Here is a 21597-nt window from a genome sequence, read left to right on the forward strand (position 1 = left end):
CATTAACAGTCAGGGTTGACAAATATACAAGGACTATTCAGCACGAAAAAATTATGTAGTAGGCCTATAGGCCTAAATGCAAAGATGAATGTGTCTCTGACACAGAACATCACTGTCCCCTGATGCCCTTACCCTCTTGACCTCTATACTTGTTCCCAAACTAGAGCTGGACGCAATAATGGAGCCGCTGCACAATAACCCCAGGAAGGAACTTGTTTTGGTGGAACATGTGTACGTTCAAAGTCGTGCAACAGAAAACTCCGATTGGACAGATAGTCTAGCTAGCTGTCTGGATTTACCCTGCAGAGATCTGAGGAGCAGTCAACCATAGTCCTCATAGATCCACCAGAGTTTAGAACAGCAACACAAAGAAAGCGAAAGGTGACAGACGTCCGGCCGAAAAGAGGGACATCCGGGGGAATCCCAGAAGTGGAACATCGTGGACATAGACTAGGGAGTAGTAAACTACATTTAGTTTAACTACATTTTGCAGTATGGCCTGCTGGTATTTCAACCACATTCATATTTGCATAGTGATTCAAGACTTCTTTGCCATTTTTTGTAGCCTGATTGACACCAGACCCACTCTCAGTTGTAACTGAGAGTGGGTCTGGGCAAGCTCTGGACCAAACTCTAGTTTGGACCAAACTCTAGTTGGTTTTTCATTGCTTGAACACAGTTTTCAACACTTATCCCATGAGTTTAACAACTGCTGATTGCAATTGTAGCTGAAAGACTAAGTAGGTGTCTTGTTTTAGACTAGTTAGTGAACATATATGGTATTTATATAGAGAAAGCTCAGAGAGACTTTTTTTGTATACAAACACCAAATAAGAATGAAACAACTATACAGTGTACCGTTTGAGAGAAACAGGTAAAAGAGCAAAGATACCAATATGTCCAGGTAAGATGTCTGAGGTTATATACACAGCTATAAAAAAAGTGAAAAACACTATATCTTTACAATAGTAAAACTGTTTTCTTACTGTTTTTCAGAAAGTAATGGAGGTGAAAGCAATAGAAACCCCACATTAATTTTTATTTAGCGATGATGCAGACACCCAATGTGATGAAGAAAACTTGCCACATGATGCTGGAGCGAGGCAGGATTAGTCACACTATTTTTTGGTACTGTTACGTATGTACCTTTAGTTTTTTCCCCCAGTAATTCCATAAATTACTAGAGACAAAATACTTTATTGAAGAAAACTGCTGATTTTCATTCCTTCTTTTTTACCTTATGTAAAAATTGGTATACTATACAATCTATATTTTTTCCTTAAATAAGCTATTGAGTAGTGTCAAGTCACTCAAATTGTTCAAACTATAAAGATGAAAAAGTTTGTAATTTCTGTATTGGTGTTTGATGCTAGTGTTTTTACCCTCAGTGTGTTCTGAGTGACAGTGTGTCTTATCTCAGTGAGGCTTGTGCATAGTGTTTGGCTACACTGAGCCTGTTTTGCAGCTGATGTGAACTGTTTAGCTCAGGTGACTGTTGGTAGTGCAGACTGTAGTTTGAATTTTGCACATGTGACTCCAGTTGTGCCCACTGTCGTTTAGCAATCGGAAAAAACTGTAAGTATAAAAGACATGTAAGAGTAAAAAACACTGGATTTAAAAAATTTGGCTGAAAAGAAAGGTTCCTACAAAATGTCATGCCATAAGCAGTAAAACAGCAAAAATTATCAAAAAAGGAAAAAAAAAACTTGAGAAAAATGTACAAAAATGACCGAGGAGGGCATGAGGGTAAAAGGAATGATTTTAACATTTTATTTTTACTATTGCTCTCTATTATAATTGAACCCCCTTGGACCACTTTTCATCCTGACCGCTGTGACCAATGCATTCGTCAGGCAGCCACTTTTGTTTAGGACAGGTTGAGACCAAAAGCCTGGCTTTTTTCGGACCATAGTCAACCATTGTAAATACAGGACCGATTTTCCTCACAAGCCACATATTCACATTCTGACACTGAAATGGGATTTTTCCGACGGACAAATCAGGAGAAAATGAACTATGTTTGAAACCCGTTTCCGTCTCTGGAACAAACTCGCGCAGGATCTGGCAACACAGATAACAAAACAAAGAAAATATTAATACAATATGAAAATATAACTTTTCATCCAGCCACATGACATTCACTTCTTTCAGACAAGGCCACGCCCATTTTATCCTTGCTACGGCTCTGCGCTTGAAGTCTTCATATGAACCAAGAGAACTAGCCTTTAATAATCATGTTGCTACCCAGTATAATTACTAAGCATTTATATGAGTGTACAATGAAACACAAACACCCTTATATATATATTTCCATTGTTGTTTATTGGGCAGTATTTCTCACAGGCAATAATAATCATTGTCATAATAGTGCACTTTTCCTTTTTTTGTAATTATACTACAGACATTTCTCTTCGTCGTTGTCGTCGTCATCATCGTCATCAATAATTAGCTGTTTTTCTCGACCCACCCTCCCCCACACACCTCCCTCCCACTTTTTTTTGTTGTTGCTTCTGACGTCACAAAGTCCTCCTTCTACTGTGTGGATTGGAGGTTTACAAGATGGGTGGGTGGTTGGATGGAGGGGGGGGGGGGGGGTCATGTGGGTGGGGTGTGGTGGGGTCAGGTGGGATGGGGAACACGGGCGGGACACAAGAGATTATAGTTACAATTCTTACTGCGGAAGAAGAATGAGCGATAACGATGAGAGGAAGAGTGGTACGGCGACTACAGTGTCGATAAAAGATAGTGAACGCTACATAGATATGGATGGCATACAATGGAGACGGAGACAGGCACGCACACAGTGTATACAAACGTATACAGCGTCTGCGTCGAAGTATACAGTGTATAAAATGTATACAAGGGGAGGGAACGAGGGGACGATTATATAAGGGGGGGAGGGGGAGATATGTGCAGTTGGGAACAAGAATGGGCGTGGAGAAGTATTCAAGAGATACAAAGAGGAGGAATGGAGGGGGGGGTAGAAAATGTAAAGTGAATGGGGTTTAAAGGAGAAATGAGGGAGGGAGGGGTGAGAGTTCTTTCAATAGGAGAGTTTTGAGAGCAGGGGAGTCTCTAAACCGCAAATGTGCCAAGGGGGCCCTTGTGTCTTTGAATGGAGTTTGATGCGAACTTTGCCCAAAGTAGAGCAAAATGTGGAGCATTTTTGCCTTTCTTTCTTTCCTCTTTTCATTCATATCCTTTAACTAGCTTCTTTCCTACTAAAGTGGATGTAACGTGAAATGGACTCGGGGAGGAGAAAAAAGACCGCAACGTAACACTCTCTTTCAAGTATGTGTGTAACTTTAGGGCGTTTGGCGCTAGTTCGATTCAACCCAACTAAAGGAGGCAGGTGTGAAAGCGCCCTTAAACATCCCTGACCTTTGACTTTTCACATGTGTGTGGCCGAACTGCTGGGTTCTCCAAACTGCTCCTCTTTGAGCACCAGGATGGGAAAAGAAAGCCTCTGATTGAGAGATGAGATAGGGGGAACGCACACTTGAATCTACTGTTTTTGATTATGTCCACAAACTGTGGCTACGATGCACTTGTCAGATAGTCGATTGTCGATATTCGGAAATAAAAGTCCAGTTTGCATTTGGATGTTAACGTGTGTAGACAAATTCTTGGATGTGGAAGTACAATAACTACTAACCACCACTTTCCAGTTTTCCAGGAATTTGTGAAAGTCTTAAAACCTGGCCGTTAAAACTGCAAAAGAACGTAGTTTGTTTTCCATTCTTGTTCAGCAGCTTCAGTGCAGTGTGACGAGCCTTTTGAAAGTCAAGTGGGAACGTGTAATGTGTGCGTTGGTTGGCATGAATAAACGCAGTGTTTCCCAGGGAATGAATATGATATTTGTGTTTCGCAGTCGCCGTTAATAAATGATCTGGCAATCCAGTCTACGGCCATGCTAGCGGCTCGGTGAGGCCGTACTTAGCCACGGCGGTGCTTTGAGCTAAATGCTAACTGCGGTTTGGCAAGTATCGTGTTAGCCGTGTTCACCTTCTTAGTTTAACTTGTAAGCATGCTATCGTTTGCTAGTTAGCTGTGAACAGCTGACACTGATGGGGATGTCAGTTTTCGCAGGTATTTTCGTCATATAAACCAAAGTATTGGGACGCATTTGAACATTGACCGGATGACTGGGGCTCGACGTCAACGAGATCACCTGAGCCATGTTTCCTACGTACGTGCAGACACAGACAATCTGATAAAGAGTTCCCATTCCTGCTCTCTTTTGCCTTAGGTGTGACCGAACAGATGCCTGAAGGGGTGAATAAACTCAGCACTGATAAATACCCAAAGCAAAAAGTCCTCGACATCAAGCGCGTGTGGAGTTTTTAGTCGTCATAAAAATGTGAACAGCTATGGTGGACAACAGTGCTAAATGAACAAAACAAAATGGTGTAAAAATAAATAAATAAATGCAACGTAAAGCTTGGAGGTGTTTTGCAGCACGCAAGTTTCCTTCAAGAAGAAGGAGCGGGGTTGTTTTTCAGGTTCTCACAGGGAAAGCTGGTGTGCTCTGCGGTGTCAGACTATCTTTAAAAGTGACATTTCCCTGTCTCGACCCATCTCCTGCTTTCAACAAATACATGGCAAATAAATAAATACATAAATACATTTTCAATAAATATGTGGAAACCAAAATATGTTTACACTCTTGCAACCATTTCCAGAGTTTTTGACATTCACGTGGTTGGCACCGCCCTCTATTTTGCTGGTGGCAAACACACACATACGCATACGCATACGCGCACACACACACACACACACACACACACACACACACAGAGAAAGACAGGAGCAGAGTACAAAATAAGGTATGGAAAGTAAAAAAATCTAACAAGCTAAATTTCATTCTTTATGTGTGGCTTCATTCTCCCACCCCCACCCCATCCAGGCAGTATGTGTGCAGTGTTTTTATGACAACAGACACACCAGAGTTCTTTTTCTTTCTTGTTTTTCTCTTTTTTTTCCCTTTTGTGAAAAGTACATCATTTGTTCATTTCCACCTGTCCTCCCTCCATCTTTCCTTTTAGAGAGGCAGCAAAGGGCTGAGGCTTTTGTTGGGGCTTCGGGTGTCGCCCTGCATCCTTATGCATCTATTGTTAAACAAAAAAAAGGAACATAGGAAGTGTTTCGGTTGACTAAACGTGGGTCGGCTGCCAGCCTATTTATTCTAACTCCACTTTTCCATCATCTTCAATTACTATCATTCCATGGACTTGAAATCTTGTCTCAGTTAAAAGATGTTTGGACTTTTCTCAGGTCTTTCATACAATATTCACAGGTCCATATGTACACTGAAAGAGTTATTGGTCACTGTAATAACTCCTCCTCTCCATACTGGCCGTGAAGTGGTCCTTTCCTAAAGTGACTCCAACATGAGAGATAGAGATAGAGACAAAATACCACAGTACAAAAATGCACACAACACATATGCAGTTTACAACGGTAATGGTGGCAGATTTACCACCTGAAATACTCACAGGCATTCTTGACACAATGGGTCCATGATATTAGATAGAGGTAGATAAAAGTGGGCTCATTATTTACTAGCTAGCGACTGTCAATTTTGCCAGCTGAAATTACAACTGTAACTGGCAGATTTTATCAGCTGTAAGCTAGCTAGCTAATTAAGCTAGCGGTAGCGCCATGAGTTGGCAGAAAACTCAGACTGACTCTTTTTGAAACGGGGACCTTTAAAGGGGTCTTAAAGCTACAGTGCGCAACTATTTTATATAGGGGTGACCCAGAATAGTCAAAATATTATATGCTTCGATCGAAGGAGCCTGATTCGAACGATAATCTCACAGTCGAATCTTCGCAAAGGATTTATGAAACGAGGATCATGCCATTTTGGCTATATGGGGGTGCTCAATGTCGGATTTTACGTCATCCATCATGTTTCTTTAATCCTCCGTGTCCTCCTTGGCTACAAGAAACTGCGTGGAGGAGGGGTGGGGGTGGTGCACCTAAGGCAGAGGTGTCAAACTCAGTTTCCCAGAGGGCCAGACTGGAAAATCAGAATCACATCAAGGGCCAGACATGTAGAGTTTATTGACATGCTTTTATTTAAGAGAAAAAGTCAAATATTTTGGCTGTATTTTTGCATGTCTCATATACTGTAGTCTTCTCACTTACATTTTGCGCCTCATAAAGCCCCAGCCAGCCAGCGACAAGTACGCTGAAAAAAGCGCCAAAAAAGTTGGAAGAAGGCCGGAAAAAAGCGTCAAAATTGTAAAAAACATTGTAAAAGCACCAAAAACTTCCGGAAAAGTGGCAAAGCACTGAGTAAAGCGTCAAAAACGTTAAAACAAAGTGCCTAAAGCCTTGAAAAAAACCTGCATAAACCGCCAGAAAAGGCGTCAAAAATGTCAAAAAATGCACCAAAAACTTTGGAAAAAACGACAAAAACTAGGTGGGCCTAAATTTATTGTGAACCTAAATTGAAAAATTCACAAAACCTGCGAGGGGCCACATTTGGCCCTCGGGCCTTGAGTTTGACACAATGTGACCTAAGGCTTGGGGGAGACAGAAACTACGCACTATAGCTTTAAGTATGCACTTGATAGCTATATACATAGCACTGAGCTAAAAGTACAGAAAAAAATCATGCATGGTATACCGAACGTCAGTTAGGCTAGCTCAGACTGCTGACGCCGCATATTAGCTTGTCTGTGGACTTTGATCCCTATCTTTTACAGTGGCGTCACACTTGGAAGGGATTCTTTCACAGCCAGCATGTTCAGGAGAATATACAGCAAACTGGAACTCTTTCAATGTACATATGGCGTATGAATATTGTATTTTCAGACTTGGAAAAAGATCCTCACCTAACAGAACTGGCTATCACTGCCATCTCTAAGTCAGCTCTATATTGTTGCTGCTAGTTTTTCTCGTGTCCTTCCTTTGCTACCCAATGGATACCTGCTGCTAGCTATCCTCTGTTTAGTCTCTATCTATCTATTCACCTCCCTCTCCTCCGGCGGGAGATTTCACTTGTGAGACATTCTACCTGTGGTGTGACTAGTGTCCTCCAAATGGGGCTAAATCTACCTAGCTATCCACTTATTCTCCTCCATTAAAGGCAATGCGGTGTCATAGCTTCAGTGTAATTCGGAAATAATTGTGGGAATTTATGCTTCTCAAACGCTCGAGGAAAAGTGGTGTCGTCTGTCTGGTTTTTGATGTCCCCCCTCGCTGTGGGGCTACAGAACGGAGACCACGTCGGATCCGTTCTCCGTCATTTCTTTCTCCGCTCTCAGGCTCCTTGATTGTTAAAGTACGGCGTTACGTTTGCTAATTATCTACAGATAAAGTCCACTTTAACAATCAAGTCCAAATCAAGACTCTTCCTGTAATTCTTTCTCAAAAGACAAATCCTCCTTTTGTTGCATTGCTTGAGAAGACACAAGCCACTATTTGTCTTGAGTTAGAAAGTGAGGAGAAGAGAGAGGAGAGAAGGTTTTCCTGTTTGGGGTCAGGTTAGTGTTGAGGAGACGTGGATGTTCCAGGTGACAGTTGGCTGGTCGGGAAATGATAAAACAGAATGACTTACAGGACTCTGTCATTGGCCGGCATCTTCCTGGGCCATTATGACCGACTGATGGAGGTTTCCTGTTGGATTTGAGCTATGTGCTGCAGTGTGATAGGTCAGTGGGAAGATTATGTGCTTTCTTGATTCGTCGGGGTGAACGACGTGTGTGAGCTTTTCCTTTATTTCTCCGGTGAGGTTGGGGACTTTTTGGGACATCTGGTTTTCATCACGAAGGCTGATTAGAGATCAATCTGCTTCTGCCACCCCCACAAGTATGCATTTCTGCTAAAATCAGCCGTTTGTGGGCAATTCTCTGTCCCGAAAATCAGCTTCAGGGGAGAAAACTTCCCCCTCCTCTTCCATCCCATTGCTTTGGAATAATGGTAGAAAAGCAAGGCAGGAAGAAATGAAATAGTGAAGGAAATAACGTGGGGGGGATTGAGGAAAGGAAGAGAAAAAGGCCAGGCAGGTGACCCTGGCCTCTCTTCCACAACATTCTCTTCAGGGATGAGACTGCGTCCCGTTGGACGACGAGAGGAGTCTGGTCTTGTCTTTCCCCGAGCCCTGCCTTTGTAAGGCGGTCCCGCTGCTGCTGCCGCCGCTGCCGCTCCCGCTCCCTCCGTCTGCCGCACGCTCCTTCTCCCCCCCCCGCTCCGATCCGCTCTCGGAACGCCGGGAGTTCTGACGCGAAGGCGTGCTGGGCTGTCGGGAAAGCTGACCGTTCTTCTCATCTGGGGGGCCAGAGGTAAAATCGGCGAGAGAGGACGTGAAACAAACAACTCAACTACTGGTACGTGTAGTTTGTGTGTGTGTGTGTGTGTGTTTGCTTCTTACCAGCCAGTGCCTGCACAGAAGGCTGATCGTGAGTACTCAGGAGCTGAGCCTGGATTGTTTCCACCACTCTCTTGAATCTGCGACTGGGACCTAATAGAAAAGAGAGGATGATCTCGTCACTCAAGTCTAAAACTGTGAAAATTAAAACTCCAATTTGAAATACCGAAAGAGAAATTCAGCTTCAAGGACAGCGCTGAAAGAAGTATTCAGATCCTTTACTTAAGTAAAAGTATTAATACCACATTGTAAAAAATACTCTGTTACAAGTAAAAGTCCTGCATTGAAAATGTTACTTAAAGTGCTCATCTTGGGCTTTTTGTCTTTTTCCCTTTCCTTTATTGTGTTATATATCTTTTTTGTGCACATTAGAGTCCAACATTTTTGGTCTCATGTTCCATATATTCCAGGATCTTTTGAAAGATACAGTATACAGTATGTAGGATTTTTCTAAAGAAGAGTGTGTCTCATATCGACGCACACGTTTAACTGACACAGACACGCACGCACGCACGCACGCACGCACGCACACACACACACACACACACACACACACACACACACACACACACACACACACACACACACACACACACACACACACACACACACACACACACACACACACACAGGATGAAGCTCTACATTCACTCTCTCTCTCTCTTCCCCATAAACACTCTCCTACCTGTTATTAGGGTGAAGGTGACACTGTAGATGCCCATTTCTCGTTTCCCTTCCCCCTCTGCTCGTTCCCTCTCTCGCTCCCTCTCTCCTTCGGAGAAAGCAATGTCCACCTACAGGAGAGAAGGACCATGTATTATTAGTTTGTGTCTTTCTCTCAGTGCTTTTTAATCTCGGTGTCCCTGGGTTGGATCTGTTGGGCTTTTAATACTACCACTGGGACTGGGGGGCACTAAAGTTGCACATATTCCAATTCTACACATAGTGGCTTCAACCATAAAGCTGTAACATGAATTACTGTGAATGCTCTCAGTTGTTAACCTATCTAACTGTAAATCCAAAGCATAACAAAAGAACATGCAATATAAAGTCAAATATGATTTGACTACATGGGTGTACGTATATTTGTAGTATTATATGAACAAGCATTATACATCAAACATACATAAATGCTGCTTAAATTATAGCTAAAGCTGCTTAAAAAGTTTTGGATTGCATGCTATTAGATGTACATTTTGTAGTGACGCTATTGAATTTCCATGATGCTAATGTCATTTTTTTAACCCAAAGTTGACACATGGGTTAAAACCAGGTGTAAAAAGTATGATTAGGATGATGGAAATACAATTGAGGGAAAAACAGTTGTTTCACAATGGTGAAGCAACATTGGTTCACAAATGATTTCTTTTTGGATCAAGAATACTGTCAGCTAGTGTAGGAGCCAAAGCCCTACTTACTGAAATAATTCCAAAATGGAGAATTCCTACCAAAATCTCAAGTATAGTGGTTTGCATTCAAAATGCAACATGCCTACATTTGACAAAAGCTCTGCTTATTGTACTGAGGTATAGAATGTGCACGTGCAAGCGACTTAACCTGTCACCCTTTTTGAGATTTTTGTTTACAGCAACTCCACACATTGGACTTGGGTGAAGAGGACACCCACCAGACACACCACTGTGTGAGGACCAACTGGTAACGTATTATGTCTCAGTGCAAAAGGCACAAATTCCTGATGACATGCTAACAACCACAATGAGAGCAGCAGAGACACTCAGTGAGGTGATTGGTTAACCCTCACTGTAGACTAAGCTTACAGAGCAACAAGGCCATAGCAACACACACACACACTCAGAGATAAGAGAAAAACAGGAGTTGTGCATGTACAGTAAATGGTTCAGCAATGATTTTTGATATAGTTTTTGTCATAAATTATAGAATGTGATATGTTTCCCATATCAGGTAACAAATTGGATAAATAGAGGTCAATTGGAAGTACTTAGGTTTGTTCTATAGGCCTAAAAACTTTAATTCATAATGATTTTTAGAACTACCAGACAACGGTTAGTATAACTTTGGGTTGCAAACTAAAGATAAAAAGAAAATAAACAACATATTTTTGTTTAATTCGTCTTAGTTTATTGGTTATATTGAAACCAATACAGGTTGATATGAAATTTCAGCCTAAAAACAGTTAATTTAATATTGTACTCTAGTGAGTTTTTTTTTTTCAGTAAAACTGCACTAAAGACTTTGTTTGTATTTTGATTTGCTATATCAGAAATAGGTTAAAACTAAATTAATTGATGTTGATGTTGAAAACACTTTGGTGAATGGTTTTCTTTTAAAAGAAATGATTTATTGAATTTTGTGTTGCTTTTATTCAGGTTTTGCTGTTTAACACAGGACAGTGTTAATGGCTAAACCACTGAACAGATTTATATGTGCTGCGTTGTTTTGAGTCATGAGCTTGTCATGCCTCAAATAGAAGGGATATAGTAGCAATAATAAATTGGGTGTTTAATGAATGGGGTGTTCACATAATTTTTTTAATTTGAAAACTATTCTAAAGAAAATGTAGTTTTGTTTTGATTGACTTTCACTATTTACTGAAACACAACCCTTAAAGTAATCTAAAAGAGAACAATTACAAAAGCAGTGTTTCCTTTTTAGCACAATTTGTATGGATTTTATAGAGTTAAACCAGCATGAGGGAAAGTAATGCGGTTGTATAATTATTGATATTCATTAAAATAAGTAGACACTTTTCCAAGTGATAATATTGATAAAAGAACAAATAATGCTTTTTGGAGTTCTGTTTTGTGCCACACGGCGCCTCATTTGTGTCAGTCGCGTCCATCTCACCCCCCCTCCAGCTGCAGGACCGGTGAAAACTGTCTGGAGGTTCGGACCAGCAGACGGACTGAGAGAAGGAGGGGGGGAGCACCGTTCTGCTCTGACACATCTGACGCATTGTGAAGTTAGGTAGCACACAGACTCACATTCTGAAAATACACACATTATTAGGAGAAGATAATTAGAAGTACTTATTTTTACTTTTAAGATAAATATTCAGTTGATGTGTCAGGAAATTTTTAAAGTACGTTTCATTGTTCGATTCTGAATTGGATTGATGAAAATTTGATAGAAATAACTTTGGCTTTAGGTAAAGTCTTACATATGTAAACTATTTTTGTGTGAGTGCTGAGATGGGGTTTGAAACCATGATGATTAAATGTATCAACAACTTGGAGATATGATTAAGACTAAATATCTAAATGAAAATGTTTAATGTTGATGTGACTGCTTAATGATGTACATTATGAGTAATGTACTGAGACAATGGTATACACATGTTCATTTAATATTTACTCTCATATTTATATGTTTACACAAAAAGTAAAATATAATATAAGTTAAAGATAACTCTTATAAACAGTAAAAGATAATACTTTTATACCATAAAGATAATAATATATAATATACTAGTATACTTTATAAATAGAAGGGATGACAATTCAGTCAGGAAAAGCTTAGAGGAAACAAGAGCTTTAGAGAGAAGTGCACTGGATGCCAGTCTATGAGAGACAGGCTCAGGTTACAGCAGGCGTGTCCAGCGAGGAGGAGTCTGACACAAGGCCTTGTGTCTCTGAGCTTTCAGCACACCAACATAAAAACTTGAATTGACTCAAATGCCTAAAAGTTTAGAAAAAACAAGAAGTTGCCTTGCAGGCCAGTTCCTGCTGGTACCAGAGAGCTAAAAGTACTTTTGAATTAGGATAATAGGTTTCCTATTGATGGATTGTATAGGAGTTCAAATTAACAGTTACTTTCAATCGGAAGTCAATTATATTTGACCTACTTCTTGCTTTTATCTGAGGGAATTTCCCCACTGGGGGCTAAATAAAATCTTTCTTATGTCATATAGGTGATAAACAAACAGTTGGTTTTTGATTTCAAAGACAAATTATGTCATTTTTAGGAATAACTAATTTGGATTTCAAAGACAAAAAAGTTAGTATCAGAATTTTGTCAAATGCTTACAGATGCTATTTGTAATCTGACATATTTGGGTTAAAAAGAATTAGGATTTTTGTACACAAAACATATGTTTATGAAATATGTTTTATTGTCATCAAACTTACCGACCAATATATAGGCCTACAAGTCCAACTGAAATGATTAGTTGCTAAATCAATTAATTGATTGACAGAAAAACTGCTTTGATCGTTTCCAGTTTCAAAAAATGGTTGGACTTTTCGATATTGCTGTTTTTGTTGTACCTTAAGTACATATTTTTAATGGAATATTGGTGGTAACAGAAAATGTTTACTATAACTATCTGTATGAACCTTGTTTAATTGACTAACCCCATTTAAGCAATATTTTTGAATCAATGATGACATAGATCAAACTTTGAAAAGCAGTGTGTTTAAATGCTCCTTCTTACAGAGGCTCAAAACAGCCAAGAAGGGGACCACACACACACACACACACACACACACACACACACACACAAAACAATGGTAAAGATTGTTTCCAACGATTTGTCAAGTGCTAGCAACCTCTGACAATAGAAGACATGGACGACGCTATCGGCAAAAAATATATGTAATCATTAAAGTAATTTGTGTATTGTGATTAGGTTGTAATCAAAAGGGTGGAATGTAATGGCAAAATTACATTTAAGCACAATTCCTTATATTTTTATGTTTTATTTCTACTTTACTGCTCTCACAAATGCTGAAAGAGTCTATCTCATTTTCCACATGTAGATTTTGATTCTAACTTTGTGAGACATCCAGTCTGGAACATATTGTGAGCTCTGTTTGCCTGAACCGATAAAGGTACAAGGTCACCCCAAAACTATCTCATGTTTTCCCATGCCAGTTAAGATGTAACTGGGGGGTGAAAGTCATACAGGGAGGAGGAGGTGAGATGACTCCAAGATGTCTCTTGTATTTCTCTGATTGTCTTCATGTGTATCAGATTGCCTGTCAAAATTGTAGCGTCATAATAATCCAAGTGCGTGTGTGCTGTCACTCTGAAGATGCATAAAAGCCTAGTGTTCTTGTTCACTCATTTGAGAAACTGACTCCACACTGGGCTGCGGCCTTTTGTGAAATCATGTTGATCCTATATTTGCAAATATATATATGTTTTTAATAAAATACAAAAACCCAACTTGGTTTTAGTCTCAGTCTGTCTTATTTGTTTCAATTTACTAAACTCTGAAATTTCCCCCCCTGCTGCAAAGGAAACTTCCATAACACTGACATTGAAACAATCAAAATATTCACAGGGAGTACTGAGACGTTGACTAGAATCCGATATAAAACTCTGTGGGTTTAAATGTTTTTTTTTTTTTTTTCTTTCATTTGTAAAGATTGAGTTAGGAATGTTGGTTCTCGGGGCTGAAGAGGGTAAAGATGTAACAATACTTGGAACTTGACGGGCTTCTGGAAGACCGAGGGGCCGCCAGAGGACTTGTACTCTGCCCGGAAACTGTTCTGAGACACCACACTGTGGCTCAGGGATGGGATCTGGAGAGGCAAAAGAAAAGGGTGACGCTCAGTGAAAAAGATCAAATACTCAATCTGTGCCTTTAAAGAGCAGCTATTATACTACTTTTCTGGTCTTAGTTTTTGATTCAGGACTCCTATAAAGCAGCCGGACAAGATTCACGGCATAATAAACTATGTAGATCGTGGGGAAACTCCGTCAGATGGATTTTCATTTGGCAATAAAGACTACAACTCCCATGATCCTACGCTACTTCACGACAACATCAAAGTCTGGCATCTTTCTTTTGTTCTGACCCACCATGGGTCCTGGCGTTGAAGATATGTCCACTATTGCCTTTAACGCCACAAAGGGTATTATATAGTAATGCTGCAAGTTGTCTTATCTAACCTCTTATCTAAGCTCAATTGTACTCACTGAGAGAAAAGCATGGACGATGTCAGCCTTGATGGAGCTGAGTGGCTTGTCTCGAATCATAACAAAGATCTGCTCCTCCTTCTCCAGGCTGATGAAGTTGCCGAACCAGGACTTCTTAGCCAGTCTGCAAATTCAGTGTTTGACATGTAACAGATTAGTTCCATTCCCACATCCTTAATGAGTAGGGCTGGGTATCGTTAAAAAATACCGGTACCGATACCAACACTGTGACTTTGATACTGGTTCCTGAGGGATACTTTTTTCAATACCAAATTTTCTATACCAATTTTATGAAATCCATTTAGACGAAACAAAATTACAACATTAAACATTACAGCACAATCTTTTTATTTATGTTTCAGCTCCTACTACGTTAGCCCTGTCTCTGTGTGTAACAGAGTTTTTCCTGCCTGTCTCTACAACAGTGTATTCTTAGACAGCCAATCACACGCATTAACAGATCTTGGTAGAAGCATGCTGCGTGCTTATTGGCTCACTGATGCTGATGAGATTTGGTCCTTAGGTATTCAAATTTGGAATTGAATGATGAGGCATTTTTTTCTCAATACTACAGAGGCAATTGGGAAGGTGCCTGAAAAGTATTGAATTCGGTACCCTACCCTAATTATGAGTTCAAATTAACTAGTATACAAAAAGTTAGTTTTACCTGGCATATAATGACTGAGAGTGTACACTCACGTCAAGGAATTGACACTATTTATAGCATTTTGGTTATACAGTTGAATTTGGCAGTCACAAAATATGCGTGGGAGAACCAATACCCCCTTAACAAACACATACATGAACATTAAACCTTACATAAAAATAATTCCAGGAGATTGGGGTGGTGGAAGGAAACGCAGCTAACGGCATAACATGAAATGAATAGTGAAAGTGTCACTGGTATGGATTTGATTGGAGGTTACTTGTCAGCTGGTGAATGAGCCAGTGATTCTGAAGCAGGAATGGAAAAGCTGATAGCAATCAGTTAATGCTGATTTTTATGACCAGTGATAATAATGCCGTTTTCCATTATTTGTTAAATGTAAGGGAGGAGGGGGGATGCTGGTGGGAGTGGTGCTGGTGTCGTGCCAGAATCGTAGCCTAGCACTGACAGTGAAAGTCCAGTTCTGATTGAGATTTTTGCATTAAGGACCCGCCCCCCATTCCAGCGCTTTACTTAGATTCACAGTTTGGTAATTGGAACTTTGATGATTTTTTTTTTTGTGTATTATTGTTGTTTAAATGTAGGCTATTAAATGGCTATTTAAAACATATGTCCGGAACTTGTTTTATGTGGCTGAATTCTGGAATATTAACAGCCATATTGGGCGTCAACAAGTCTAGACCCTGGATGGGCACACACCATATTTAGAATATTTTCACTGCTCTACCTTGCCTTCTGACAGCCCTTTCCGACGGGGGAACTAAAGCCGTTCTGTGCTCTCTTCAAAGCCACCAGACTCTTTTGACAAAAAAACAGTAATTTTGCCTCGCAAAAACAAAGGTTGCCGGTCTACCACTGCCTCGATGGGTTAGTTAGTTTGTGTTACTGGTGTTTTAAATGGATTCGTTTGGATTCACCAAAGGTAACGCGGTGAAAATATTCTAAATATTAAACCATTTTTTAAGGTGGGCCTTTTTTTTTTAGGTGGCTTAGCTTCTGTGTCGATACTACAAACTGGGTGCGTGCCAATTTCCATCTACAGTAGGTAATGTAGGTACCTTATACAACCCCACTTCAAAAAAATCCAAACTGTCCCTTAAAGATGGTATAACTCCCAAGATGAAGACTTAGGTACTGAGCATGGGAAGGAATTACAGAAGCCTATGCTTCTTTACTACTAGGATCATGAAAATGAAACCAGCCAAATGGAAAGCTCTATCTTGATTTTGGAAACAGTAGTTGACAAAACAAATCTCTGTTCTGAAGATTAAAAGCCCGAAAGCTCTAAATGCTACTGAATGGACCTTGTGATGCCAATGAACTAACTGTTGAAATGTTGTATTGCACTTAGAGTAGATAGAAAGTAGAGAAAGACAAACTAAGACATACGTGTGGACTTACTCTGGACTGGACTCTGGAGTTAAACTGGACATGTCCTCTGATGTGGGGACTAAAAAAAGAAAAAAGGGAGACAAAGAGAGAGAGAAAGGAGAGAGAGAAAAAAAAAAAGGAAACAGGCAGTGAATCTTGATGACATGCCCTAATCTAATTGCCCTAATTACAGATTATCACAGCCATTAGTCAACACAGCCGCAGGCTCCAGACTGGGACATGTGGTAGTTTATGGTAATAATAGATTGTATCTTGGATGTGAATATAGAGTAGGAGAACTCTGATTTTTTTAAGCTGTTAGGTGAACATCAAGTTCACGCTGAAGGAGAAACATGTTACTTCATCCCAAAGATGCAAAACTTTTTTGACATGTAACAGATTAGTCCCATTCCCACATCCATTATGAGTAGGTCTGGGTAATCAGTGGGGAGGATTCACACCACCATCACGTACCGGGCCCTATTTTAACAATCTAAGCGCACAGCGTGAAGCGCATGGCGCAGGTTTTGTTTAGGGCGTATCCAAATCCACTTTTGCTAGTTTGACGGCAGTAAAAAAGGGTCCGTGTGCCGGGCGCATGGTTCAAAACGGTTGTACTCAGTGTCTTCATTAATTCATATGTGTGTTTTGGGCGTAACATGCAATAAACCAATCAGTGTGTCGTCTCCCATTTCCTTTAAAAGCCAGGCACTACGCGTTTGTACCTTGGCGCATTGCTATTATGATGGCGGATTTGCACCGTAATATTTGTATTTGTAATCTTTTGCATGTTTGTGTTCTGCTGCGCTGTGTGTGTGTAACAAGCATAGTGTGTGCACGCTGTACACGAGCCTAGGCGCATTTTACTAATTTGCTGTTAAAATAACAATGAAATGCTGCGCTATTGACTTTAGACCAGCTTTTTGTTGGTCAATGGCGCGATCACTTCCCGCTGCCTCAAGATAGCAATATGCCCAGAATGCACCTGAACACACCTCCCTGTAAGACCAGCACGCCCATGGGCGCACTGATGGGTAGGATATGATCAAAAGTAGCAGATCAAAAAGTTTAGAGAAATTCCCGCACCCTGACCATTACGCAAGCAATAATTTAATAGAAACGTTTCGGTCTCAGACCTTCATCAGGTAAATGTAAGAGGTAATTTACCCGATGAAGGTCTGAGACCGAAATGTTGTATTTTTCTTCTAAATAAATTATTGCTTGCGTAATGGTCAGTGTGCGGGATTTTCTCTAAACATACATAGTACATAGAATACTAAGCTAATAAAATAATAATTGTTGGCATGATTTTGTAAATCATGTTTTAATGTTCAAACATACATGTGTATCTGTGGATTTTTCTACAAATAGGTTGATTTATATTTGTTAATAATATGTTGGATTTGTGTTAAGACATTTTAATTTTTGACAAAAAATGATATAAATGTTTATACATTATACCATAATTTGGCCCCGGAGCCCCTGTTGAAGATCTCTGGTTTAAACCAAGGCCTCCCAAGTTTGGCCCGTGGTTCCCTTTGTTTTGGCCCGCCATGGCATTTGACATGCTCATGCCTTTTCTCCTATTATTTTGTAACTGCAGCTAAAAAGTATTTCATCTGAGTTTAACAGCAATGTAAAGCACAACTTCCCAACACAAGTTTTATCTGTGACGAATAACAACAATTACAGTATTCTTTAACATCAACAGTTATTTTTGGCCCGTGGCCTTCCATCCAGGTACAATTTGGCCCTTTATATAAATTTGGGCACCTCTGGTATGAACTCACCTTGCAGTTTGCGCCGATGGAAGCGTGGCGAGCCCAGAAGGTTGTTTTTGAACGAGTTGAGTCTTGTTCTCCAGTGGGCGGAGCTCGAGCCGGCCAGACCGCCACTGCCGCCCGGGCTGGAGGGCGGCGTCAGCGACAGCGAGGCCCCGCCGGCTCCGTCCGCTCTGGAAGAAGAAGACGAGGAGGAAGAGGAGGGAGGGGTGGTGGAGGAAGGGTGGTGGATTTGGTGCACAGGCGTGCCCAGCGGGGTGGGCAGCGGCGAGCCCTGCGGCGTGACCTGCGACACAGGAGGAGGGGTGGCAGAGGAGTTAGAGGACGAGTGGACGTTCTTGGACTTAAAGACAGACGGAGAGGGGAAGTTGAAGAAGCGTGGGATGGGGGAGAGGAGTGGAGAGGGGGATGGGGAAGGGGAGCGTGGAGTCTGCAGAGGGAGGGACTTCATGGAGTGGAGTTGGGGCCGGTCGGCGGGGCCCTTTGAGGGCAGGGTCTGTGTTTTTGAGTCGGGCGCTGGGCGGGTAGGACGGGAGGTGGTGGCACTTCCTGGTTTGGGGTCTTTGGAGGAAGGAGCGGAGGTGACTTCTGATTGGCTGAAAGTGAAGACCGGGCTCTGATGGGCAGACAGAGAGAGATGGGGAGAAAGAGGGAGAGAGGGATGGACAGATGAGAGAGAGCAATGGTCATGAATTATGGCTTAATGGAAAGGGTTCTTCAACAAGCCTAGATCAGATGCACCAAAGGGGAAGATGGATTTGGTGAGCTCTATTCTTGGGTATAGTTATGCGAGTTATGTTTTAGTCCCTTTTTGTCCATGTCAGCATGTGCACACAGACTTTTGTCTGAGGCAGCATGGCGTGTCTATGAAATGGAAATGCGTATGACTCAGAATGTGACAGTATGATGGAAAAGCACAGCTAGCAGTGACAGTCCGAGCAAGGGTTATAAGACAAAAACACAGCACCACAGGAAATTTGTTTTGGTCTTTTTGATGGCAAAAAACGATATTTATATATTGAAGCTGCTTATAATACATATTTGTTGACTTTATATTCTCTATGTTCAATAGGAAAAAGACACAGTTTTAGCCCACAACACACAAAACTACAGAGAGCTAACGAAGACCAATTGACTGCAATTGATAAACAAAAAAAGATGTTGTCTTCTGGATTACAAATTAAAGGATTAGGCTGGAATTATTCTATATTTTTCTCCACAGTTACAAAGAACAAATTTAACTCTTTAAACAACTGGACACTGTAGTTTTTTTTATCAAAGATTACTAGAAAATAGTGCAATTACTAGGGACTGTTTTCAGCCGCGGATGAATGCACATTTGGTACCCTAGTTATAATTTAAAGCAGCAGAATGGTGTATGTGGGATTGATTTAAAATAAACCACAGCGCCCATGTCCATGGATATAAAGGAACACGTTACCCAGAGCAACTGTGTGGCTGAGTGGTGCGTTTCAATAGGTTTTGGACAACAATGAAGCTCTATGGCACAGAAGAATAACATTTATCAGGCTTTTAATACACAGAAATAAAAAACTTGGGTAGTTCAATTCACTCTTTGTTGTTTTGTTTTTTTTCATGGGATTTGTTGACTATTAGAAAAATATGATCACCCTAATCCCTCAAATTGTACATACAATGCGTGCAATATAAGGAGGGTAAATTTGATGGGGAAAGTCTGAGTTAAATCTAACCCAATATCTGAAGTGATCTTTACTGTATGTGCAGACATGAAAGGAAGACGTACCCCCAACAGAAGTGAAAAAGCAATTATTAGTTTTTTGCAATCAATGTGTTCTACTCTATGCCTAAAAATAGTTTGTGTAGAGTGTGCTCGGGTCAGCCTAAACATAATTTCCCATTGTTCCATCCCATTTCCAAGTAGGCTAAGCAACTTTAACTCCAAGTTGGTTGCATTATATGTTTGTTAAAGGAATAGTTTGACATTTTGGAAAATACCCTTGCCAAGACTTGGATTAAAAAATTGATAACACGCTCACGTTTCTATGGATGTTACATCAGGTTATCTTACAGTTTAGCATAAAGTCTGGAAGGCAAGCCTGGCTCTGTCCAAATGTAAAAATCTCACAACAGTCATTATTTAACACATTATATCTCATCATTTGTGCTAAACTAAGCTAAGCTAAACTGAGCTAAGCAGCTGCTGGTAGCTGCTGGTATGTTTACTGTATAAGCATGAGGGTGGTAATGATCTTCTAATCTAACTCTTAGCACAAAACAGAATAAGTGAATTTGTCAAAATGTCAACCTGTAATAATTCAGTCGGATCCAGGATCCGTTATAGGCATAGGGAGATTAAAATGGGTGAGATTATTTGGGAGAAAGCAGGTATCCGATGTTCAAAATCTCACAAGTTCTTGCAACATTAGGTTGCTTGATTAAAGTGTAAGCGTGTAGATTGTTATTTATTCAAAACTTAGAATTTTGCTTAGGAATCTAATTTGAACTCAGTTGAACCCTGATTGTGAATACCAAAGCAGCTAGGTCAGAGGCAACGAATAGTGGTGTACCACAGCCGAAGAGAGTAGAGTGAAGTTCTTACCCTGGGACTGCTGAGAGGACTGGAGGACAGGCCTGTGGACGCCCCACTGACTGAACGAGACCTTTTGAAAACAGCGACAAACAACAAGAGTCATTGAGGTGAAGGGGACTTTCAGGGGCAACAATCAAAAGATATTCTGTAGTTTATAATTGTAGTTTGTCTAAGGTTGAGCTTGCTATTGAATCAAAAATCGTTGAAATTCGTCCAGTTTTGAGCAAGAACGCAGTAACTGGGCCGTCGCGAACCGGCTGCAATGTCACCCAATGGGGGCAATTGTGCACCCTCGATTTCTTTCCACTAAAAGTGATCCTAAAAAAATCCTATAGTGCAAGTGTGCATTGTCAATTATCATCCATAAAAGTGTCTGACAACATTATGGAAAGGATTTCTAAGGAGGTTGTCCTTTCTGTTAAAGAGTAAGATCCTTTTTTTAAACATAAAACCATCCAAGAAATTGCTATCGCTAAACCCACCAGACTCCGTGTAAATAAACAGTAATTTTATCAAGTTAAAATACACTTAATTCAAAGTCGACAGACACTAAATAAAACTATGAAAAGCTGTTTCGGTTTGTCTTTCCACTTTTCCAACCATCACAACTCCAGTTTTGGTTGAAACAAACACATAGTTTACTGATGTACACGTGAAAATATGCTGGATCTATACACGCTAAAAGTATTTTTTTTTTTTTAAATGGAGTCTGGTGGGTTTAGCGATAGCCATCTCAGAGATGTTTCTGGTTATACAAAGCAGTTTTTACTCTTTTAAAAAAGATCTAATATATGTAGCGATCATTTCCATAGTGTTATAATGTATAGGATTACATTGCAGCCCGATCTGTGGCTGCCTTTCACAGCGTTCAAGCTCAATATTGGACCAATTTCAAAGATTGTTGTTCCCATCAGTCACTTACACACAA

General features: G+C 40.5%; 1 protein-coding gene across 1 annotated transcript in view; it reads right to left on the minus strand.

Moving 5' to 3' along the window:
* Window positions 1-6112: 6112 nt before the first annotated feature.
* Window positions 6113-21597, minus strand: part of LOC114569645 (serine/threonine-protein kinase BRSK1) — a 35798-nt gene continuing 20313 nt past the window's right edge. The window contains exons 14-21 of the mRNA XM_028599628.1: window positions 20679-20739; window positions 18107-18713; window positions 16347-16395; window positions 14279-14402; window positions 13780-13881; window positions 9063-9171; window positions 8381-8470; window positions 6113-8277 (exon numbers count right to left, since the gene is read on the minus strand). Of these exons, the coding sequence (XP_028455429.1) occupies window positions 8048-8277; window positions 8381-8470; window positions 9063-9171; window positions 13780-13881; window positions 14279-14402; window positions 16347-16395; window positions 18107-18713; window positions 20679-20739 (1372 nt within the window). The 3' untranslated portion in view covers window positions 6113-8047. The remainder of the gene's footprint in view (window positions 8278-8380; window positions 8471-9062; window positions 9172-13779; window positions 13882-14278; window positions 14403-16346; window positions 16396-18106; window positions 18714-20678; window positions 20740-21597) is intronic.

This window comes from Perca flavescens, chromosome 15 (assembly GCF_004354835.1).
Source record: "Perca flavescens isolate YP-PL-M2 chromosome 15, PFLA_1.0, whole genome shotgun sequence".
NCBI lineage: Eukaryota > Metazoa > Chordata > Actinopteri > Perciformes > Percidae > Perca > Perca flavescens.